We start from the raw sequence: 25,174 nt of genomic DNA on the forward strand, positions 1-25,174 counted from the left end.
TCTGGTTATGCTGATACCATCAGTGCCTCTAGCCAAGCTGACTTCTTCATGAAGGTGAAAATCACAGCTCTGAAGAAAAGGAATCATGGGTGGCCCTAAATTTTCACCAGATGATTTCTGCAATTAACCCCCACAACTTATTCTTTATACGTGCCAAAGGGCTCCGTATGGCAAGTTCACATGCTGTGCTATTTCTTTTGTAATCTTAAACTGTCCCAGATGCAGTTGAGCATTTTAGGTTGCAGGGTAATAATGGAATAATTGTCTTTGTTCTCACACAAGTGTCCGTGTGGACATTTCGGAGATGTAATGAGAAAAACCACAGGGATATGTAACCATTTGTTCAGAATTTTAACATTATCAAAATGTGGATTGGAAACATAGCATAAGGCATACAGCAACAGGTTATTATTATGCTCAGTTTATGTTTGTGGATACCCTTTCTCCTATCAGAGAAGATGAAATGGTTTGCTAGTTATAAGGTGAATAGTAATATTATAAGCTCAAAACCAAGTAAGACAAATCTAACACAGTCAAGCTCTGGTTGGCTCAACTGGTTTAAATTATTCAAGCTTACGATGGCCTCTAGGATACTACCTGTTTAGAATAAAAGCAACCATGTGCATGTTTAAGATATTCTGTTAGGGTGATTAATGAAGTACTTTAGTATCTAGAAAAAGAATACAATTCTCATCTAAAGGCACATTAAATTGCTATTTACAAATAGTTTTCTCTTGGGAGCAGCTTTGTTCATTAAGTATTATATCGTATCCCAGGAGAACTGAATGTTCCTTTGAGTGAGTCAATGCAATGAGACAGAAATCCAGAGCTATACTTTGAAGTAGGGAAAAAAAATTGCAGATGATATGGGTATAATACCTAAACTGCTCCAGAAAATCAACTCTTAAACATAATAATTAGAAGGTTGAGCAGAATGCCCAGTTAGAAGATAAAGATGCAACCACCAATAGATTTCCTGGATACCAGCATATACTAGTTGGAAAATATGGCATCTTTACCATTATAATAGCAACAAGACCCCAAAATAAATAGGAATAACACTGAGAAGAATACTACAAAAAAATTAAAAGATTTCAATAAAATTTTAGGGGACATGATCTGTGTTTTGGATGGAAAGAGTATATATTGTAAAAACAATTCTCACCTAAATAATTCTTCCTATGAGGTTGTGTGTAAATTCATGTTAAATTCCAATGTGATCTTTATAAGCGGACTTAAGAATTGTTATGAAAACAAGAAGATGTTCAACAGAATTTATTCTATTGTTATAAAGGAAAGCTCCTGGGGTATCTGGGTGGCTCAGTCAGTTAAGCCTCTGCCTTTGGCTCAGGTCATGATCCTGGGTCCTGGGACTGAACCCTGTGTCAGGCTTTCTGCTGAATGGGGAGTCTGCTTCTCCCTCTCAAATAAAATATTTAAAAAAAAAGGGAAGATCCTAAGCTAGTAAAAGAAGGGATGATAATTCAGTCAATAATGTTAGTCTCTTTCGAAAATAAAGACATATTTCATCCTTTGTCTCATAAACCAAAGTAAGTTCCATATGGATTAACAAATGTAAAAATCAGAGATTAGAAAAAAATGGATATGGATACTTAGTTGATTTTAAAGAATAAAACTTTTTTTTTTTTAAAGGAGAGCAAGTGAGATCTGAAACTATAAACCCTACCCTCCAATTTTCTTTTTCCATTAAAACAACACAAAAGCTACATTTTGGAAGCAAGCAATAACTGAGAAAATGTTTTCAGCAAACATTGTTCCTCCCCCAACTTATCTGTGGGGGATATGTTCCAAGAACCTCAATGGATGCTTGATACTATGTTTAATTTTTAAACTAGGCACAGTAAGAAGCTAACAATATAGAACAATCAAATCAATACACTACAATAAAAGGATGTGAATGTAGTCTATATATCTTGTATGGTACTTCTTGTGACAATGTGAGACGATACAATGCCTATATGGTGAGACAAAGTAAGGGGAATGATGTGGGTATGGTAATGTAGCATTAAGCTGCTAATGACCTGATGATCTATCAGATGGAGGATCACTGGCTTCCTTACCCTTAACAATGGGATGCTACTGAGTAGTAGTAGTAATACTACTAGGAAACCTTAGGTTAGGGGGATGAAACTGTGGATAAAGGGGAACTACTATATGGAAAAATGTGAGACAATAAAATACAGAGTTCTTAAAAATAGATAAGAGAATTGGTGTTAATTTGAATAGAAAAATAGGTAAAATGCGATTATGTTTAATTCCTAGAACTATAGAGGAAAAATAACTTTTTAATAAAGCTATAAAAATTAATTTAATTTTTTTTACTTTTTTCTTTCTAATTTTGGCAGGAATGAGTATAATAAATGCACAGCTGCTCACAGCATAGACTGGTACATCTTTTTGGGAAAGGAATGTGACCTAATTGTCCAAGCCCTCAAACTGTTTATTTCCTTTGATATAATAGTTCTCAGAACTCCATTCTACAGAAATAATTAAAGATATAAAGACTGATAAAATAATGATGTTCATCCAAACCTTATTTAAAATAGTGTAAAAACTCTAAGCAACTACAAATCCCAGATTATGTATTAAATACAGTACAATCATAGGATGGACTATTATGCTGTCCTTTAAATATCTGTTGTGAGGATATGTGACAACAGGGAAATATGCTCTTAACCACAAGAGAAAGAAAAATGATGTGAAAACTCTATATAGTATGCTTTTAGATTTGAAGAAAAAACACAGTTTTCTGAATATACACATGCAAATATCTGGGGGGATAGAAAAGAAGATGGAAGAAAATCTATTAGAATATGGGTAGAAGTTGATCTCTGCATGGTGAGGTGATGCACAAGAGTTCTTTCTTTAGCTCATGTCCCTCGTGGAAGCCAACTCACCTGCATAATCCTCTGTGCCATAGTCATCCGTGGGGTCTTCGACTCGGCTATAGCGGACACGTTCTACTTTAGGAAACTCGTTGGTTGGTGAGTATGGCTGCACGGAGGTGCCATAGAGGACCAAAGACCATTCTTTCAATTTCCCTTGAGAAACAATAATGAAATCATAGCATGACCACACAGTCATTCTTTAACTTTACAATTTCTTTAGCTCCTTCTCATCTAAGAAAAAACAACAGTAGAAGAATTGGGGCAAGCATATTCATATGAAGCATTGCATGAGGCACATAGCTAGAAATGCACATTTTCTACCAGTTGCAGAATTAACAGTTCACATATCACATGTTTACTGAGCACCAACTATAAGATAAGGCTTAATTTAACCAGCATTTATAGGGAGACTGAGACATGAACACCTCTCAGTTGGACCAAAGGCTGAAATTTCAAGGTATGGATATTTAATTTTGCAGAGGCTGTTGTTTTTCTGGATATAAATACCTTATTTGAATTAAAAAAAATTGATGTAATCTGACTTGTTTAAGAAGACAACCATTTTGTTCCAACTGACTGAATTAGTCATTTAATTTTAAGGATACATCACTATTTATGCTATAGACCTGAGCTGTCCAGTGATAGCCCCTAGATACCTTTGGGTATTTAAATTAACTAAAATTTAAAAATTTAGTTCCTCAGTCATACTAACCACATTTTAAGTGCTCAATAGCCATATGTGGCTAGTGGCCACAAATATACAGTATTTCCACCCCTGCAGAATGTTCTAGTGGACAGTGCTACAGTAAAGCATTTTCTGGTCAATGGTACCTTGAGACATGAGGCAAGTGTTCTAACTCCTTTGCAGAGAAGGCTCTCGAACATTTTGCTTTAGTCCTTATTTAGTTTTGTAAAGCTAAAGAAATAAAAACTACTTACAGGTGATTAAGCTTAATAAGATTTACATAAAGAATCAACCATACACAGAAGTGATTAAGATAAAACCATTATAAAGGCGGAAGTATGCTGATAGGAAGCAGGCCTCCCTGAAAGTCCCTCTTCCACTTAGCCAAATACAGAGAGTCCAGACATGGTTGGGGCAAGAGTTCTGCCACAGTCCTGAGAATGGTGAACTTGAGGTGTCAGCTAAGCCATCTCAACAGTTGGGAGGTATGTACTTGAATTCCCAATATATAGATGAGGGAACAGGCACAGATGCTGATAATACTCGTAAAGGCACTAAGACAGACTGCTATTAAAATCCATCTGGGGGGTTGACGACAATGTAGGAAGATTCTGAATCCACCTCTTCCTAGGGACTCACTGAATCTACAGCTACACAGGGAACAATTTCCTCTGAAAAGGCAAAACCAGGGCACTTGGGTGGCTCTGTGGTTGAGCATCTGCCTTTGGCTCAGGGCGTGATCCCAGGGTTCTGGGATCAAGGCCCACATCGGGCTCCCTGCAAGGAACCTGCTCTGTCTATGTCTCTGCTTTTCTCTCTATGTCTCTGTCTATGTCTCTGCTTTTCTATGTCTCTCATGAATAAATAAAAATAAAATCTTAAAAAAAAAAAAACAAAAAAACAAAAGAAAACCAATAGTAGTTGAGTGGCTCCTACATGGTAGGCACACCACCCCCCCCCCGCCCCCGGCGAAAGCAGGTAAGAGAGGCTGAGACACAATCTTGGAATAAACCCCATCCCTGGTCCTGTGACCCTGAATCAGGATTCAAAATCCCAAGTTTCTCTCAAAAAAGCAAAAGGTTTGAACTCCATATTGGGTGCCCCAACTTTGAACACTTGTGCCTGAGATGAGCTCCCCAAACCATCTTGCTTTGAAAACTAATAGACCTTGAGACCCACAAAGCTATAGTGAACTGACTAGTTTTCAAGAGCTTCCAGTGATTGAAAAGCACTGATTTTCTGTGAAAGAGGCTTTTTTCCTTACCTTAACATACAGCTAGGGGCCTACTGAAATACTCTCCCAAGGCAGAGGCTGTTGAGTACCATCTTTGCTCTCTCCCTCAGACTTGCTCCAACTCACTAGTATCTCCCAGAAGGAAACTATACCCTTATCCAGCACCCACATTTTTACGGCTGCATCCCAGGGGACACCCTAGGTTGCTGGCACTAGTGGTCAGCAGAACTTCTGTTTACTAGGAACATAGGACTGTAAACAAAATTGACAGATCTATATTTAAATTCACCCAGAAGAAGAGAGAGAATCAAAATTAGAAATGAAAGAGGAGAGGGGCACCGGGGTGACACAGTTAAAAGTTTGACTCTTGATTTCAGCTCAGGTCACGATCTCAGGGTGGTGAGATCAAGCCCCATGCTGGGCGTGGAGCTTGCTTGATTCTCTCTCACCCTCTGCCCCCCTCCCACTCCAAGCAGCTCATTCTCTCTCTTTCTCTCTCAAAAAAAAAAAGACGTGAGGTTATAACTAAAATAAACAACCTAGAAGAAATGGATAAATTGTTAGACCTATACAACTCACTAAGACTGAATCATTAAGAAATAGAAAATCTGAACAAATTACTGGTAGAGATTGGATCAGTAATAAAAAACCTCCCAACAAGGAAATGACTAGAACTATATCTTCTCTGGTCAATTCTACCAAATATTTTTTAAAATATTTTATTTATTTATTCATGAGAGAGACACAGAGGCAGAGACATAGGCAGAGAGAGAAGCAGTCTCCCTGTGGAGAGCCCGTTGCAGGACTTGATCCCTGGCTCAGGTCATGATCCCAGGGGTCTGAGATTAAGCCCCTGCCTCAGGCTCTCTGTTCAGTATGGAATCTGCTTGTCCTTCTCCCTCTGCCCCTCCCTCCAGCTCATGCTCACTCACTCTCTCTCAAATAAATTAAAAAAGAATCTTAAAAAAGAAATCCACCTAACTCAACATGAATTAAAGATTTGAACATAAGACTTGAAACCATAAAACTCCTGGAAAAAAACATAGGTGGTAAGCTCCTTGCCATCAGTCTTGGTGATAATTTTTTCGGATCGGACCAATTAAAAAGACAAAAAAAGGAGAATAAAGAAGTCAGACTATATAAAACTGTAAAAGACTCTGCACAGCAAAGGAAATCATCAAAAAGATGAAAAGGCAACCAAGAACCTACTGAATGGGAAAGAATATCTGCAAATCACATACCTCATCAGAGTTTAATCTCCAAAACATATAAAGAACTCCTACAACTGAATATCAGAAAAATAATCTGATTAAAACATGGGTAGGGAATATGACTAGACATTTTTCCAAAGAAGACATATACATAATCAATAGGCATGTGAAAAGGTGTTCAACATCCATCAATTAGGGCAATACAAATCAAAACCACAATATCACCTTACACCTATTAGAATGGCTATTACAAAAAAAGACAAGAAATAACAAGTGCTGATGAAGAAGTGGAGCAAAGGGAACACTCTTGGTGAGAATATAAATCAGTGGAGCTCTGATGGAAAACAGTATGGAGGTTTTCCAAAGCAACAGAACTATTATATGAGTCAGCCATTCTACTTCTGGGTAATTATAGGAAGAAAACAAAAGTATTAACTTATAAAAATCTATGTACTCCCATGTTCAATGCAGTGTTACTTACAATAGTCAAAGATATGGAAACAACCTATGTGTCCTTGATGGATAAAGAATAAAAATGTGGTATTTTTATCAGTGGTAATAATGCAGTAGAATAATATTCAGCCATAAAAAGGAAGGAAATATTGCCATTTGTGAAAACATGGATGCATCTTGAGGGCCTTGTGTGAACTGAAATATCAAAGACAAATACTATGTGATCTCACTTGTATGTTGGCAACTTTCAGGTATACCGATGGAGCATATAACACAAGGGCAATAAAGGAAATCCCATCCATCAGTTACCCTAAAATCTGGCTCTTTAACTTAAGATCAGTTTGGATCTAAAGTTTATCCTTGTGTAGGACTTGGAAGAATGCTGACTCATAGTTGATTACTGCTATTTGTGTCATTTCTGAAGTGTCTCATAAGCCCACTGGCGGCATACTTGTCAGGCAATTCATCTCTTTATGTTTCACTTATTATGTAATCTTATTTCCTCAGAATCTGCCACAATTCACATCAAGTACTGCCATATTTGGGCCATGTTTCCCTTATCATGTTTTCCATTTGCTAAATTACTTAGGAGATTTTGCAGTCAATGATGCAACTTTCTGTTAAGAAATTGTTCTGTGAAAACAGAATGACAAAAATCTATGTTGGTACATGAATGCAATCTGCCCAAGAACGAAAATCCAAGATAGGTCTAATGGGTAACAAAACAAAGCTAACAATTGAAAAAATCCTTCAAAAAATCTTTACTGTGGATCTCTGGTTCAAGATGGTGATGCAGAAGACCCTAAACTTACCTCCTCCATAGACAGAACAAATATATATCTACATATAGAACAATTCCTCCAGAAGTAAAACTGAGCCTGATTCAACATGTCAAGAACAAGAAAAGATAGACCATATAGAGAATGGCAAGAAAGATGGAGACACAGTAATGAAGGGACTTTCTCCTCTTTCAACACTGTGAACTGCAGCAGTTTAAAAAGATAACCAGAACACAAAATATCCAGCCCTAGAACTCTACTGAATGGTGGGAGCAGCTGTTGGAGATAGCTCCAGGATGGAGGGGCTATGAGTGCCACAGTTTACAATCCTCTTCCACCTTGAAAGCACAGAGAGGAGCAGGGTCTGGAGTCAAGGCTATCCTGTTGCTTCAGTGAGTTCTGGGCCCTTAGTCCACACTGGCCTCCAAAGCCCTGGGGCACAGAAACACACACACACACACACACACGCACACACACTTAAAATAGGAACTAGAATATAAAGGATCTGACTGGAATTCAGCCAAATGGTGGGAAGCTACTGGAAAATAGGAACTAGAATATAAAGGATCTGATTGGAATTCAGCCAAATGGTGGGAAGCTACTGGAACTCTCTCTGCCTCAGAGGGGCTGGTGAGTGACATGGTTTACATTCCTCTTCAACCTCAATAGTGTAGACAGGAACATGGTCTGGGTGCCCTAGACAGTTACTACCTCCATGAGCCCTGATCCCCTAGCCCACATCAGCCACCAAGGCAGTCCCAGCATGGTGCACACTGGGACACCCAGGTCAGTGCTCACTACAGCTCTAGCCATCTCAGGAAGGTGACACCTTTGCAAAGCACCCAAGAATACTCTAAACCCACAAGTTGGTTCACAACTTGCCAGGATCCCCCAGTGCAAGGTGCCCCAGGATCTTCTGGCCTGAGCCTTCTTTGGCTCCAGATGGAGCTTGCATCGACTTCAGCTTCAACTGTCCTCCCAAGGTGCCTGCAGCACAAAAGCACAAAAAGCCCCGAAACCCCCTGGCTTATATGTACTTTGGTTTCAGCTGCTCTGTTGGGGCACCATCTGTGTGGAGAGAACTGGGATTTCCCCAGCCCCCCTTGTCCATTTCAGCATTAGCTATCTTGCCAAGATAACCTCTGCACAGAGAGTTCTGTGATCCCCTGGCTTGCACCCACTTTAGCTTCAGCTGTCAGACTACAGTGCCCTTTGCACAGATTCCCTCAGGACCACCCCGACCCAGCCTATGCCATCCCACCAGGGTGGCCCCAGCATGGAGTGACCTGGGACCCCTAGGCAGTCACCTAAAGTCACTAGGCACATACAGTCTACACAGGGGATAATCATACAAGATTATTCCTTCTAGTTTAAGTAGCTGTTCTGCCTAATTCTTAGAAACAAACACAGAAAGCCAAGTAAAATGAGTAGACAAATGAAAAGAATGAAAGAACAGACATACCTCAGAAAAAGAACTAAATTAAATGTAAATGAGCAATATACCTGATAAACGGTTGAAAATAATGGTCATAAAGATGTTTTGTGGACTGATGGCAAGAGTGGAAGAGCTCAGAATTCAACAAAGAAATAGAAAATATATAGAAAAAACAATCAGAGTTAAAGAACACATTAACTGAAATTAAAAATATACTATAGGGAATCAACAGATTAGAGGATATAAAAGAATAGATCAGTTATCTGGAAGACAGGGTAATGGAAAGCATCTGAGCTGAACAGAGAAAGAAAACAAAAAATTAAGAATGAGGATAGGCTAAGGGACCTCTAGGACAACATAAAGTGAACAACCATTCATGTTAAGGGGGTCCGAGAGGGAAAAGTGGCAGCAAACTCATCTGAAGAAATAATAGCTGAAAATTTCCCTATCCTCGGGAAGGAAACAGATATCCAGTTTTAAGAAGCAGAGTTCAAAATAAGACAAATCCAATGAAATTCACACCAAGACAGATAGCAATTAAAATGGCAAAGGTTAAAGATAAAGAGAGAATATTAAAAGAGCAAGAGAGGGCAGCCCGGGTGGCTCAGCGGTTTAGCGCTGCCTTCAGCCCAGGGCGTGATCCTGGAGACCTAGGATGGAGTCCCATGTGGGGCTCCCTGCATGGAACCTGCTTCTCCCTCTGCCTCTCTCTCTCTCTCTCTCTCTCTCTCTCACTCTCTGTCTCTTGTGAATAAATAAATAAAATCTTTAAAAAAATTTCTAAAAAAAAAAAAAAATAGAGCAAGAGAGAAACAATTAGTTACACACAAGGTAAACCCCATAAGGCTTTCTGCTTATTTTTCAGCAGAAACTTTGCAGACCAGAAGAAAGTGGCATGATATATCTGAAGTGCTAAAAGGGGGGAAAAAAGCCAAAATCTACAACCAAAAATACTCTATCTGGAAGACTATCATTCAGAATTGAAGGTGAAATAAAGAGTTTCCCAAACAAAAGTTAAAGGAGTTCATCACCATTAAAGTAGCCTTACAAGAAATGTTAAAAAGGACTTCTTACTTGAAAAAAAAGGCCACAATTAGAAGAAAATTATGGAAGGGAAAAATTTCACGAGTAGAAACAAACATACAGTAAAGGTAGTAGCACAATCACTTATGGAGCCAGTATAGAGATTAAAAGACAAAAATAGTAAAGTCAATTATGTGTAAAAAAAATAGTTAAGGGGAATCACAAAAAAAGAGATGTAAAATATGAAAATATATACAAAAATGTGGAGGTGGGTCATAAAAATGGAGTTCTTTTAGAATGTGTTCAAACTTAAGTTATTGTCAATTTAATATAGATTGCTATATACTTCAGATGTTATACATGAACTCCATGGTAAACACCGACTAAAAGCCTTTAATAGATACACAAAAAATAGAAAGTCAAGCATAACACAATAGTCCTCAATCACAAGAAAAAAGAATAAAACAAGAACTACAAAAACAACCAGAAAACAATTAGTAAAATGGCAATGAGTACATACCTATTGATAAATTACTTTAGATGTAAATGGTCTAAATACTTAAAATCAAAATACAGAGGGTAGTGGAATGAATAAAAAACCAAGACACATCTATATGCTGCCCACAAGAGACTCACTTCAGACTTAAAGGCACATAGAGATTGAAAATGAAGGTATGCAAAGATATTCCATGCAAATGAGAGCAGGAAAAAATAAAACAAAAATAGTCTATCAGACAAAATATACTTTAATCACAAAGACTATAGTAAGAGACAAAGGAAGGCAAGAGGATATAATAATTGTAAATATCTATGTACAACATTGGAGCAACAAAATTCACAAAGCAAAAAGACACAAAGGAATAAATTGACAGTAATACAATGATATAGAGGACTTCACCAGACTTACACTAATGGATAGATCATCCAAACAGAAAATCAATAAGGAAAAAGTTGTCTTGAACAACACATCAGATCAGATAGACCTAACAGTTATACAGAGTAGACTGTCAAAACCAACAGAATATACATTCTTTTCAAGTGTACGTGGAACATTCTCCCAGGATGGAGCACATGTTAAGCCATAAAATATGTCTCAAAACAAGCATCTTTTGTGACCACAACAGTATGAAACTAGAAATCAATTACAAGAATAAAAGTAGGAAAAAAACCCCACAAACACATGGATGCTAACGACATGCTACTAATCAACCAATGGCTTAATAAAAAATACACTGAGATAAATGTAAATGAAAACATAGTGATCCCAAATCTTTGGGAAACAAAGAAAGCAGTTTTCAGAGGGAATTTTATGACACCATAAGTCAACCTCAACAGCCTACCTCAACAAACATGAAAAATTTTAAGTACACAATCTAACCTTACACCAAAAAGAAGAACAAAGACCAAAGTTAGTAGAAGGAAGGAGATAATAAAGATCACAGTATAAATAAACAGAGACTGAATAAACAATAAAAAATTCAGTGAAACCAAGAGATGGTTCTTTGAAAAGATAAACAAAATTGATAAACCTTTATCCAGACTCATCCAGAAAAATGAAGGGAGGACCCAAATAAAATCAGAAATGAAAGGTAAGTAAGAACTAGCATCACAGAAATACAAAGGGTTATAGGAGACTACTATGAAAGAGTATATGCCAACAAATTGAAAAACCTAGAAGAAATGGATAAATTCCTACAAGCATACAATCTTTCAAAATGGAGTCAGGAAGAAATAGAAAATCTGAACATATCAATTACTGGTAAGGAAATTGAATCAGCCAAAAAAAAAAAAAAAAATCTCCCAAACGACAAAGTCCAGGACTAGATGGTTTCACAGGTGAATTCCACCAAACCTTTATTTTTTTAAATATTTTTTTTATTTTTTTAATAAATTAATTTTTTATTGGTGTTCAATTTACCAATATACAGAATAACACCCAGTGCTCATCCCGTCAAGTGTCCCCCTCAGTGCCCGTCACCCACTCACTCCCACCCCCCGCCCTCCTCCCCTTCCACCACCCCTAGTTCATTTCCCAGAGTTAGGAGTCTTTATGTTTTGTCTCCCTTTCTGCTATTTCTCACACATTTCTTCTCCCTTCCCTTATATTCCCTTTCACTATTATTTATATTCCCCAAATGAATGAGAACATACACTGTTTGTCCTTCTCCGATTGACTTACTTCACTCAGCATAATACCCTCCGGTTCCATCCACATTGAAGCAAATGCCCACCAAACATTTAAGCAAGAGTTAATAAACTATTCCAGAAAATAGAAGAGGAAGGAAGGATTCTATTAGACTAGCATTACCCTAATACCAAAACCAGGCAAAGACACTACAAAAACAGAAAACTATAGGCCAAAATCCCTGATGAACACAGATTAAAAAATCCTCAGCAAAATATTAGCAAACCAAATTCATTAACACATTAAAAGGACATTCATAGTGGGATTTATTCTGAGGATACAATGGTGGTTTAGTATCTGCAAATCAATCAACGAGCTATACCACATTAATAAAGTAAAGGATAAGAATCCTATGACGGTCTCTGTAGATGCAAAACAAGCATTTGACAAAATTCGACACTTATTCATAATAAAAACTCTCAACAAAATGGGGTTAGAAGGACATACCTCAACATAATAAAGGCCAAAGGACAAATCCATAGCTAATGTCATACTCAATGGTGAAAACCTGAGACTTTTCCTCTAAGATCAGAAACAAGACAAAAATCCCCACTTTTGTCAATTCTAGTCAACATGGTAGTGGATGTTTTAGCTGTAGCAAACAGATAAGGAAAAGAAATAAAAGACATCCAAATTGGTAAGGAAGAAGTAAAACTGTCACTATTTGCAGATGGCATCATATTATAGATACAAAATCCTAAAGACTCCATCAAAAACCCTAGAATAAATGAATTCCATAATGTTGCAGGATACAAAATTAATATTCATAAATCCGTTGCCTTTCTATACACTAATAATGAAGTAGCAGAAAGAGAAATTAAGAAAACCATCCCATTTATAATTGTACCACAAAGAATAAAACACCTAGGAATAAACTTAACATAGAAGGTGAAAGATTCGTAGTCTAAAAACCTAAGACATCGACGAAAGAAACTGAAGATGATCAAACAAATGGCAAAATGGTCTATGCTCATGGATTAGAATAATTTTAAAATGGCCATACAGATAATACTAAAATTTGTGTGAAGCTACCAAAGACCCTGAATAGCCAATACACTCTTGAGAAAGAAGAACAAAGCTGGAGCATCACAATCCCAGATTTCAAGATCTTCTACAAAGCTATAGTAATCAAAATAGTACAACAATCAAAAGAATATGGCACAAAGAGACACAGAGATCACTGGAAGTGAACAGAGAGCCCACAAATAAACCCACACTTATAAAGTCAATCTACCACAAAGAAGTCAAGAATTTATAATGGGAAAAAGCCTCCTCAATAAATTGTGCTGGGAAAACTGAACAGCTGCATGCAAAAATATGAAACTGTGTCACTTTCTTACACCATATACAAAAATAAACCCCACATAGATGAAAGACCTAAATGTGAGACCTGAAGCCATAAATATTCTAAAAGAAAACAAAGCCAATAATTTCTTAAACATTGCCCTTAGCAACATACTTATGGATAGGTCTCTTTAGGTAAAAGAAACAACAGTAAAAATACACTATTGGGATGATACCCACATAAAAAGCTTTTGTACAGTAAAGGAAACCATTAACAAAACAAAACGGCAACCTAGTGAAAAGAAAATATTTGCAAAGGAAATATCTGATAAGGGGTTAATATCCAAAATGTATAAAGAACTTTTACAGCCCAACATAAAAAAACTAAACAATCCGATGAAAAATGGGCAGAGAACCTGGATAGACAGTTCCTGAAAGACACAGATATGTCCAATAGATATACAAAAAGATGCTTAACATCACTAATCATCAGGGAAATCCAAATCAAAACTACAGTGGAATATCATGTCACACCAATCAGATTGGCTAAAATAAAAAAGACGGATGTAACAAGTGTTATTGAGGATGTGGAGAAAAAGGAACTCTCATACATTGTTGGTAGGAATGCAAACTAGTTCAGCCACTCTGGAAAACAGGTTGGAGGCTCCTTAGATAATTAAAAGTAGAAATATCCTATGATCCAGTAATTTCACTAACTGGATATTTACCCAAAAAACCAAAAGCACTGATTCAAAAAGATAGATGTAGGGGCGCCAGGGTGGTGTAGTCGGTTGAGCATTGGACTCTTAATTATGGCTCAGGTCATGGCCTCAGGGCCCTGGCATCGAGCCTCATGTTGGGCTCCATGTTCAATGGGAAGTCTGCTTGAACTGCTCTCTCTCCCTCTGACTCTCCCCCACACTAGTGCTTTCAAATAAATAAATAAATAAATAAATAAATAAATAAATAGATCAATAAATAAATAAATATTTTTAAAAAATATATGCACCCCTATGTTTACTGTGGCATTTACAGTAGCCAAGATGTAGAAGCAACAATAGATGAATGGATAAAGAAAATACAATATATCTATATTTATATCTATATCTATATATATAGATACACACACACTGGAGTATTACTCAGCCATAAAAAGGAATGAGATCTTGCCATTTGTGACAACATGGCCGAACCTAGATTCCATAAAAAGGAATGAGATCTTGCCATTTGTGACAACATGGCCGAACCTGAGATAAGTGAAACAGAGAATAGCAAATACCGTACAATTTCACTCATAAATACAGAGAATGAACTGGTCGTTGCCAGAGAGGAAAGGGATGGAAGGATGAGAAATATCAGTGGTGGGGAGTGGGAGATTCAGCCTTAGGGTTATGGAATGAACAAGTCACAGGGATGAAAAGCACAGCACAGGGAATAGAGTCAATGGTACGGTGCAGATAGTAGTCACACTTGTATGAACACAGCATAACACAAAGAATTGTCGAATCACCATGCTGTACACCTGAAACTCATGTAGCATTTTGTGTCAACTGTACTTCAATTTAAAAAATCCTTAGTATGTATTTTAGCAATAAACAAATGGGAAGAAACAATAAAGAAGTATCAGCTCAGTCTGATATCAGGAACCTCTACACTTGGGAATGAGTCTACCATTTCATCAGGCTCGAAAATCCTACATCTCCAATTGAATTTCTAGTAGCTTATTAAAGAAATCCCCAATTAGAGAGAAAAACCTTACATAGAAAAACCTTACAATGTACACCACAGAAACAGTGACAGAAACATACACACACACAGAAGTAGAAGTTCCTTTTCAACGTTGTGAGTAACCCTAAACTGGAAGATTGGCTGAAGGAAGGATATTCAAACACTGTATGAATCTATTAAAGCCTACTGACCCCAGACCCATAATAGCATTAGGATATCTCTCTTATGGCATAAAAGGACATCTGTAAAATGGTTAGAGGTGACTGGGATTACACAGGAACATATACACATTACACAGATAATCTAGTTGCCTCTTGCACAGCATTGGCTTCTCCTTAGATTATCTGGGCTCCTGCTGAGAGTCTCTCGCACAGATGATCATCATAAACTCTGGAGGGACTCTGAACTCCTAGAGGGCAGAGAGACTGATATTTGTGGCCCCTGACCCTTGCAAATAAATACCAGGTCTACCGTGAGTTCGCCCCCAGGGGTAGTTTGCTCTTGTGGGGAGGAGCACTTTACCATTGACATTCTTTAGAATTGCTGGTGCATGGTGATAATAAAGAGGAGTCACTTTTAGTCAGTTCTGTAACTGTCTTATATTCTCAACAGTGTGCCTCTATGTGTGTACCTTAGGCTACCCCCAGGCCAACCCCCACCCCCTGGTATACAACTGCCACATTTGGACAGTGATTATTTCCCTGGGATCTCTTGAGATGTAAGACCCCTGAAGTGCCACTTGCTGATGGATCAACTGGGGTTGGGCAGCACACCCATGTCACCATGAGTGCCCCTGAGGGTCACGACCCAGTATATCCCTATCACACGAGCAATGAGCCTGGTCTGGAAAGAGAAAGGGACGGGAGGGGATGTTCCTGGGGACTAAGTAGATGATGAGCCAATTCAAGTGTCTAGAGACCACGGTCTAGTTTATTCTAATGTTTTCTATCCACCCTGCCTTGTTGACAAACATTCGATTTCTGGATCACATTTCGGCAACCATTATATTCCTGAGGCATGCTGGAGATGAGCTGGACCTGGCTACTTTTTAACAAATCCTTTATCCCGATTCACTGTGACCTTGCCACCATGCTGGTTTTAACCTCCCCGAGTGTGGGTCGGCTGTGGCAACACAGATGAACCACCTCACAGAATTAGGGAGAAGAGATGGCCAGATGTGGGCCAAAGACGATCTCTCAGAATGAGTAACTTTCCCTGACTGGGGGGTCAAAAATATGGCAAATGCATGATCCATTCCTGTGTTCCTCCTTTGCCCTGCACAGCCCACAGTATCTGAATAATATACACTCTTACAGTGGATCACAGAATGTCTGACTTAATTAATTCTGTGATCAGGAGAGGGCTTGGATTGGATGTCAATCTGAAAATGTTCTCAGGCCTGGATCTTCTGCAGATGGGCTGCCACAGAGAGACCACTGAGAAGCATGAGTTTATTAGATGGTTGAAGATGTATCCACAGCTGAATGGGAGCTGGGGTGGTTGTCAAACAGATCACCTGCCATTGAGCCAAGTACTACGTAGGCTCCATCGCGAACAACACAGGTTGCTGTGAAAACCTGTTCAGTCTCCTGCTGCACGCTGCATTTGTACTTTCCCTTACTTTGTGTTACAAACAAGCTTTATGTATTAGCATGAAGAAAGAGAGAGACCATATGCTTTTGCTAATGTGGTAATTTCCATGTTTTACTTTTCTAGAAAACATCTTTTTCCTTAGCTCTTCGGCTCACATGGGGCAGATTACCACCATTCGTTTTCTTTATTGGTAACCAGTTAAACTGGCACAGGCCAAGCTCAATATCTTGTGAGTACTGAAAATTAATTTTTAGAATAAACTCAGAGAAACAGATAATTAAGGGAACTGCCTCTTCTCATGACCAAGCAATTTAACCCACTGCAGGTAGACAAGGCTGGTTTGCTTACCAGAGAAGCTGGTTAGAGATGTGGATCATATACTCTGAAACATCAATCAACAGCTGCCACGTTTTATCCTGTGCTTACACCTAAACATTTATTATTTAATCCTTCAATTATTACCTCTCAAATGGTGATGCTGAGAACTGGAATATCTGCAGATAACTCAAAGCACGGGATCACATGAAAAAGGATGATGTTGGGGCACCTGGGTGGCTCCGTGGTTGAGCGTCTGCCTTTGGTCAGGTTGTGATCCTGGGATCGAGTCCCACATTGGGCTTCCAGTGGGAAGCCTGCTTCTCCCTCTGCTTATGTCTCTGCCTCTCTCTCTGTACCTCTCATGAATAAATAAAATCTTTAGAAAAAGAATGATGTTGATATATAAATGTAAAAACACTTCTAGGCCAAAATACATTCCATCATTGGTTTCTGCAGAGTAAACCAAACGATAGAAAAGGGAGTTCTTACCTGGAGTCTTGAAGTTCCTCAGCTGGGAGGGTGTATCGTACACTTCAAGGATCCAGTCACCGGTGGCTCGTTCTCCCCAGCAATGAATGGTCATGAACTCCCAATTTTTAAATCCTTCCATAGAATGATCAAAAAGCCTGAGAGAGAATCATAAGGCATTGTTTTGTATGTTATTTAGAATCCAGTGAAGGTCAAGTCAAGACCATGATCAATGATCTTTTTGTATCCATCAGCATGTTCAGCTCAGCACTGGAGGCTGTCTTCCTCCTGGATGTTAGTAGACCCAAACATGTATCATTGTTCTACCACAGGCAAATAGGCATGAGGGTGGCCTTGTAACAGTAAATCTGGAAGGGGTAAAGGTTTGGCTATCAGGAAAACCAGGCTATGACTCTACCCATGAGACTGATAATACCGAGTGTTAGACATGTGGAGCAACTGAAAAATCTCTTACACTGCTAATGGGAATGCAAAATGGTACAGCTGCTCTGAAAACAGTGTGGTAGTTCTTACCATGTAACTCAACAATCCCCCTCCCAGATATTTACCCGAGAAGTGAAAACATATGCTCACACAAAGAACTCCACATGAATGTTCACAGCAGCTTTATTCATCATCATCATCAACTCAAACATCCCTCAACTAGCGAATGGGTAAACAAGTTCTGGCATACTGATACAACAAAGTACCACCCAGGAATAAAAACTATGGAACTGCTAATACATGCAAAATATGAATTAATTTCAAAAGAGTTTAAGCTAAATGAAAGAAATCAGACACAAAAGACATTCTAGAAAAGGTGACATAAACAGAAACAGATCGGTGGTTGCCAAGGACTGGGAGGGAGGATGGGGCATGGTGAAAGTTCTGGGGTGATAGAACTTTTTTATATCTTGAGAATAATGGTGTATGGTTATACAATATTTGTCAAAGATCATTAAATTACTCATATTAAAAAGTGAATTGTATTGTATGTAAATTATGCCTTAGTAAAAAGAGCCTGCCCACTAATCGTAACCAGTTCAGGGAGTCATGCCTGGAACTCCAGCCTACATTCTGCTCTTCTAGCTCTTCCAGTGATTTTTATAAGCTCCTAATTCTCTAGACAAAATCTATTTCTGTTTGAAATAGCTAGAATTATTTGTTTCATCTGATGTAATCCTGAGGTACATAAAATATGAAGGAAAATTAAAAAAAACAGAATCCTCATTAAGAATAAAGAGAGGTCGATAGATAGCGTATTAAACAAGCACATGAAAAAAGAGGCACATCATTTATATAGGCACATTATATAGGTCGGACTACCCAAAGAAATAGTCAAAAGATTTCTATACAGGGCTGCCTGGCTGGCTTAGTCGGTAGAACATGCACCTCTCAATCTTGGGGGCATGAGTTCAAGCCCCATGCTGGGTGTAGAACCTACTTAAAAAAAAAATGATTTCTATAGAGATGGGACACAGAAGGTAAAAAAGTAAAAGATGGGGCAAGAGACAGATTTTTCTTTTTAGAGTACTTAAAATTATGTGCATCTATTAGTTTTATTGAAAAAAATAATAGAACAAGAGGAAGAATTTGAGAGCTAGTGCGGTAAACAGAGAGACAAAAATATCTCTAGTAGTCTTAAGAGCAACCATCCCATTACTGGGACCTATCTGTCCTTCAGTAAAGACAAAGTTCATGGCAACTCGATGTTGATGGCTATTCAGAACATGCAATCAACTCTCCTTGCTTTAATTTCATGCTCACCAAACGGGTGGTTATAATCTGAGGTTCTTTGTATATCTTTCCCATTGGGAGACAAAGTGCCCTTCTAAAACCAAAAATAACCAGTTTAATTTCCTTATAATTTAATATACCAGAATTCAAATTTTTTTTTTTTTTTTTTTTTTTTACATACAAAAGCATTCTATCAATATGTTTGAGGATCCCTCTAAAATGCCAGCTGGATCCTGAAACTGACGGGTTGGATGGCACAACTGGAGCGTATTAGGTAAATGGTGGCCACTTGGCAGTTTTCCCTAGAGAAACATAATAAACAAGAAAATCACCTCTACCTCAGCCCTTAGAAGAAGAAAAAGGGCAAGTACTTATCAGCACTCTCAAAAGTGTCCCATGGCTGGAAAGTATGGGAACATTTGAGAAAGGCTGTTAGAGTGGAACAGATCTCTTTACAGGAGAACATCTGAGATTGTTGGGATATTCTAGTATGTTTTGTTAATTTCCATAATGAGGTTAATGGTAGGAGGTGATTTTCAAAGTTTCGGTGAATTAGAAGCCCCTTTTTCTCATTTTAGGATATCTGTATACTATCTGTAAGCGTTAGTTCTGATCAGAGGAGTGCAGCATTTCAATGAGAACCATAGTGGATGTGGTAGCTTTCCCTCATGGTAACAGAGATGGAAATAGTGGCTCCTTACATGAATGTCTCCTCAGTGTAAGGGAACTCCACTAGATTAGGGACAATACATTTTGTGGAGATCCTATAATTCATGTACTACCACAATGGGGATTGTTTCATAGCTTATGGCTTAACACTGGACTCGGCCAAGAAGAAATTGCTGGCTCATGTAACTGACTTACACACCTTACACACAGAGTCCTTCACGTAAACCCAGAGGGTGAGGGTACTGGATGAAAAGGAGAAACAGTAATGGGGGGGGAGGAGGGGGCTTTTCAAATAGCCCTTCCTCTCAGACATCCCAAAAAGGGAGCATGTTGACATAGAAATGAGTGGAGGCAGAAACCAATCTAGAACCATTTCTCAGCCCACAGACGTCTGATTTAGGCTCCAGTTTGCTGAAGCCATTGTGCCATTTGAGGGCACTGAAGCGACAACTTGTCACAGAATACCTTTCCAAGAGTGCCGGACTTAAAAGCAATTCCCAAACAGTTTAGACAGAACCTCTGGCTCATTGCCTCACGTCCAGAAACTACAAAGGAGACTTGAGGCTGCCATCACATGAGGGGCAGCCTTGTTTCCACAACCCCAGCCAACTTCTAATTACTCATGGGTCAATTATTTGACTGTTGGATTAGCGGACCCTGTGTTTCTCCCCTTCCACCCTTTCCTGTCCACCTTTGAAACCAGTCCATTGCTGCCAATCACTTTCAAATCACATTTGGAACCCAAATTAAATATGAACTGGGTGCCAAGAAGAAATATCCATAATAGGCATTCAAATAAGTGTTTCAAAGCCCGAATATAAACGGGCTTTGTCTATCTGGCTAAGCAGTTTCTCACCCCGGTCTCTTCCCTTTATGCAGAGCTGAATGCTCATTAATTTCATGTGGACACAAAAGTTGAGGAGAGGAATTAAAAATGCAGCCAAACACGATCATTGCATTTTGCTAAAAGAGTTGATGGGGAAAGAAATAGACACTGATTGCTGTTGGCCACTCACGTTTCTAATCTCACCCCCGTTCTTTATTTTCTTCTGATTCAGCACTGAAACTCTTCCCTAGTTTTGGCCTCGTGACACTGGACCAGCCTGCCTCATCTGTATGTCACAAAAGGTAATGCTGGTAGTAGATTCGATTTGTGTTGCAGAGCAACACACTTGCTCGAGACAAGCAAGTGTCAAACCACTGGACGCCAGCTAAAGAGATTCTAATTGTGTGGTCTCCCATTTATCAACTAAAAAGTCCAATGCCCAGCCTGAACGTCAGTGCTGTGCCAACAGTGAAGAAACCCGATACATGCCAACATTATTAGCATGGATAAAATGTCAATAGAGCAGGGCCAGTGTGTGGGAAGCTGGAGTAATTAACTCCATGCCCGATCCGCATCTCCTGTTGCAGCGAAAGAAACCCTGCCTGTCAAAGTTGACTTCATAATCATGTGCTCGATGAAATGATATATGCCTGCGGTAGCACAAATTATGCATCCAGTTATTAAAATGGTGCCCCACAGCCCTATCCCTGTGAGCGGTTTTCAAATAAATTACTTCGGATGAAGCCTGGTAGAAAAGACTGCCATTAAGTGTAGCACATCCTTTTGAGGAATTAACTCAGGAAATAACTCATATAATTAGTATAAGCTTTCTTCCCCCTTTCACTTAAAGAGTCTAGCCAATGTATCAAGGCTGCAGCATTCTTCAGTGGTGTTATGGCAACTAAATAACAAGACATTTTATCAGTACTGACAGCTATGTGTTATCATATAATTATTTCTAAAATTCTAAGTGGATCTTAATTTTAGAATCATCTACTACTCCCCAAACAGTATTTATGTTCACTACAAAATTAGACTTTAGACAGATATTTTTGGAAGTTTCCTTTTTTTTTTCCCTCTCTCTCTAAGATTCTTAATTATTATTTTCTTCTTAGCGCTTTATCGCAATTCAACGTAGAACTCACGGAATGCTCGAAGCGCTTATTTGGCTTAATTGTAATTCCGTTTTTGATTTTCTCGAGCTGTTTGGCTTTTGCAAGTTTCAAATGATTTGCTTCTGAAATAGGGTATTTAAAACACACTATTAAGTTTTTCTGTCTCTCCCACTCCCAATTGAAATTACTTCTTTAAGAAAGGTTGAGAGAGAGATACTACTTCTACAGGTTTAGAATACCTAAAAAGATGATTAAAAAAAAAAAAAAAACCAACTTTCAACCTGCATACTACTACTTACTGATCAAGCCCGAAACGTATTCCTTCTTGTGGATCTATGATGTCTGCACGTAATCTTGCAGATTTAGGAGTGGATGGCTTTTATCTAAGTATCTGTTTTAGATTACAGACTCCTTTGTAAATTATTCGCACAGCACCCAGCAGCGTTCTGCTTCCAAGTCTTTTGAGGACACGAAAATAACAAGAATGTGTCTGAAAAGTTGGGTGATCTTTTAAATCGGTGCTATTGAAAATGTGGTCTATGGACAGGCAGCTTCGGCATCACCTGCGAGCTTCTTAGAAATGCAAATTCATGGACCTCACCCAGACCTACAGAATCAGACTCTGGGAGAGGGGCCCAGCCATCTGTGTCTGATGGAGTCATTCAACAGGTGCTTTGAGAAGCACTGTGTAAATAAGGGTTAGCACCTATTAAGTGCTTACTGTGTGTTCCAGAAGCGGTGCTACGGACTTGCCATATGTGATCTTATTCAATGCTTGTGACAACCGTGTGAGGCAGACGCTGCGGCATCTGTTTTCTGGATGAATCACTTTTCAGAGTTAAACACAAAAATTGGTGAAGTCAAGACAAACCCAGCTCCAACTCCAAAGGCCGTACCTTCTTTGGGAGAGAGGAAGAGGGGTCTTACGGTGAGGCCTTACTGGAATGTAAAATTTCCACTGCAGAAGTGTCATTTTTACTGCAAGCCACAAACGCACTTATATACGTGACCCTTTACAAATGTCAATAGTCACTGAACATTTGGGCAGCAACAAAAATGACTCAAATATAAACACTACATTTAAACAGAGTTAATTATAGAAGCCTATAGGTTCTGCAGACTCAAAAGGGTACCTTCTCTCTACTTGAGACCATAATTAGAAGCAGAGATATTCATCTGTAATTAAATTTAGAAAGAAAGGCAAAGTTTCGGCTTTCAGTTAGAAGCCAAAACTTGGAACAGAGAGCCAATACAGCTACACTAAATCTAAAACTCACTGACTGGGGCCAGGGTGGGGGGAGGAAGGGGAGATTCAGGGGGAGAAAGACAGCTTTCATAATTCTAACAAATGCAGCTGAAGGACGAATCTGATGAAGCAAGCTTTTGTCTGAAAACATTTCCACAGGCAGAATTTGAATATGTGGTGGTATTAAAAAAAAAAAAAAAGGCCTCCACCTGAGGTTGTCCTTGTCTGAAAACATTTTAAAGGAACCTAAGCCCACCTAAAGCACTGCCCCCCCACTGCCAATGTGAGACCTCCAGAGGCTCCCCAGAAGTAAATCATTTGTGCTGATTATCTGGTTTAGCTTTTTTTGTTAGGCAGGGTGTGCAGGCCAAGAGGAGGACCGGGAGGCTTGGGAGGGCAGGAGAAAACAAAGGGATTAGAAGAGACTAACCTATTTGCCCATTGCAGGACTGCTTTGTGTACTCAGCGCTCCCACCCACTAAATTATCAACCTGGCTTGCCAGGGGTGCTCGCATGCTGGGCTAATGGGGTAGGCTCAAGTTCGACTGGATCTGAACGCGGCTGAGTGCCTTCCAGGGCTCAGCACCTGCAGATGCTTGGGTAAACGTTCTTCCCCCAACAGCTGTTCTCCACGGGAGTTCCAGCAAGTGCCCTGTGTCAGCAGGGGCAGGGAGGCCCTGAGGGGTTCCAGACGGCCCACACTAGCCAAGTGTTCAGCGACCTTGCAGAAAATCGAATCCCAAGGAACTGCTGCGTGGTGGGGGAATAAATAACACTGAAACAATCCCTTGGAGTAGGAGAGATGGCGCGGGGACAGTACTTGGCCACCTTGGCTCTACCCCTTCATCTCAAATGACCCCTCCACTAAGGAACCTCCTGTGGTGAAGAAACTTCGTAAGTGGTCCTCCTTAGAAATCTTGACTTCTTTGAAAGAAAGATAAGCATCCAACAGGGCAACCATTTATGGCTCTCATTAATAATCTCTGACACACTATTTCCTTCCCAAACTTGACCTATCCTCCTTGAGGAAGTCTCATTGCCTTTCAAACCGGCATGAAGGACCCCAGGAGGGAAGCAGATCTTCCCTTCATCAGCCTGTCCCTACCTGTCTTCTATGCTTCTTGTCCTCGGCTCCAATCCAGGGAATGGGCCTTGAGACAGAGCCATGGTTAGGGGACGCAAAACTCCCTGCTTACTAGGTCAGAGACTAAAGGGTTCCGAGTAGAGATTTCCTCTCATCAAAGGAAAGCTTCAGAACGTGCCAGGAGGAGAAAAATGCCAAAAGAAACTGTCTTTCCATAACTGTCAGGAGAAGGGATGCTCCTAGCATCAAGCCAGGCAAGGGCGGGGGAGCCAGCTTTTGGGACTGGGTGCACCCAGGAAACAGCTGCTCTGAGTGATGTATATGGGGAACCATGGATAAATGAGTTCATGACAACCTTTACATCTCTTGGGTGTCTCCAGCCCTTGGCCACTCCAGTCTGCCCACCTCCTTGGGGTGGTTACTTATTTTCAGGACTGAGATGGAACACATGCAAAAGAACAGCCCTCTAAGGAAATGTCCCAGACAGAGAAGACACACTCCAGGTGGCAACTTTATTCCTAGGGGGTCTCCTGGATGGCGGAGACTGAGGTAAACTTTAGGACTCCTGGTCCCTGAGCATCTGAAATACCTGCTTCTTTTCTCTGGTACAAGTCAAGCAGCCCTGTTGGGGTGGGCACTTTGTCCTCTGCTAAGAATGTGTGTCAGGTGGAAGCCAGTGTCACCGTCATCCTGTGACGGGGTCCAGGACTTCCCTACTTACAAGTCTGCTCACCGAAGTCATTCCTGGGGGGGAAGCCAACAACAAATACTGAAATATGCATGAAAAGCCCAGAAAGTCTGAGGGCTCTGAGCTTTCCAAGCCCACAGCAAATGGGAAAGGACTGTTTTCTCTATAACAGAGGAGGCTCGAACGACATTGGCCCCACATGCGTGCAGCAAACCTCTGCGCCTCCGTGTTTCACCTGGATTCTCTTTCAAGTTTAATGCAGATGAATAAAGGCAAAGAAAATGAAAGAACAGAGAAAAAGGTCTTTCCTCGCTGCAGTAGCAACAGCTGGTGTGACCCCGTAATCACGTAATTGTGCATCTGAAGGCCTTGCCTGCTGGAAAGAAGCATCTGGCAGGTAGTGGCAATTATCTGGCAGGTAGCAGCTGAGACCCCTGTTTGTGGAGGGAGGAGGGCATGGGTGGCACGGCCAGTGATCTGATGCCAAAGCAGCCTTCCCTTCTT

General features: G+C 39.7%; 1 protein-coding gene and 1 long non-coding RNA gene across 4 annotated transcripts in view; one reads left to right on the forward strand and one right to left on the reverse strand.

Moving 5' to 3' along the window:
• The window catches only part of PCSK5 (proprotein convertase subtilisin/kexin type 5), a 458,329-nt gene that overhangs the window by 177,221 nt on the left and 255,934 nt on the right, over positions 1-25,174 (reverse strand). For all 3 annotated transcript variants that reach the window (XM_035709909.2, XM_025423285.3, XM_025423284.3), the window contains exons 13-14: positions 17,327-17,463; positions 2,919-3,062 (exon numbers count right to left, since the gene is read on the reverse strand). In XM_035709909.2, coding sequence (XP_035565802.2) covers positions 2,919-3,062; positions 17,327-17,463 — 281 coding nt within the window. The remainder of the gene's footprint in view (positions 1-2,918; positions 3,063-17,326; positions 17,464-25,174) is intronic.
• The window catches only part of LOC112644699 (uncharacterized), a 71,060-nt gene that overhangs the window by 16,241 nt on the left and 29,645 nt on the right, over positions 1-25,174 (forward strand). The window contains exons 3-4 of the long non-coding RNA XR_007401027.1: positions 19,229-19,316; positions 20,770-20,839. This is a non-coding gene — a long non-coding RNA (uncharacterized LOC112644699). The remainder of the gene's footprint in view (positions 1-19,228; positions 19,317-20,769; positions 20,840-25,174) is intronic.

This window comes from Canis lupus, chromosome 1, assembly GCF_003254725.2.
Source record: "Canis lupus dingo isolate Sandy chromosome 1, ASM325472v2, whole genome shotgun sequence".
In the NCBI taxonomy this organism is placed as follows: domain Eukaryota; kingdom Metazoa; phylum Chordata; class Mammalia; order Carnivora; family Canidae; genus Canis; species Canis lupus.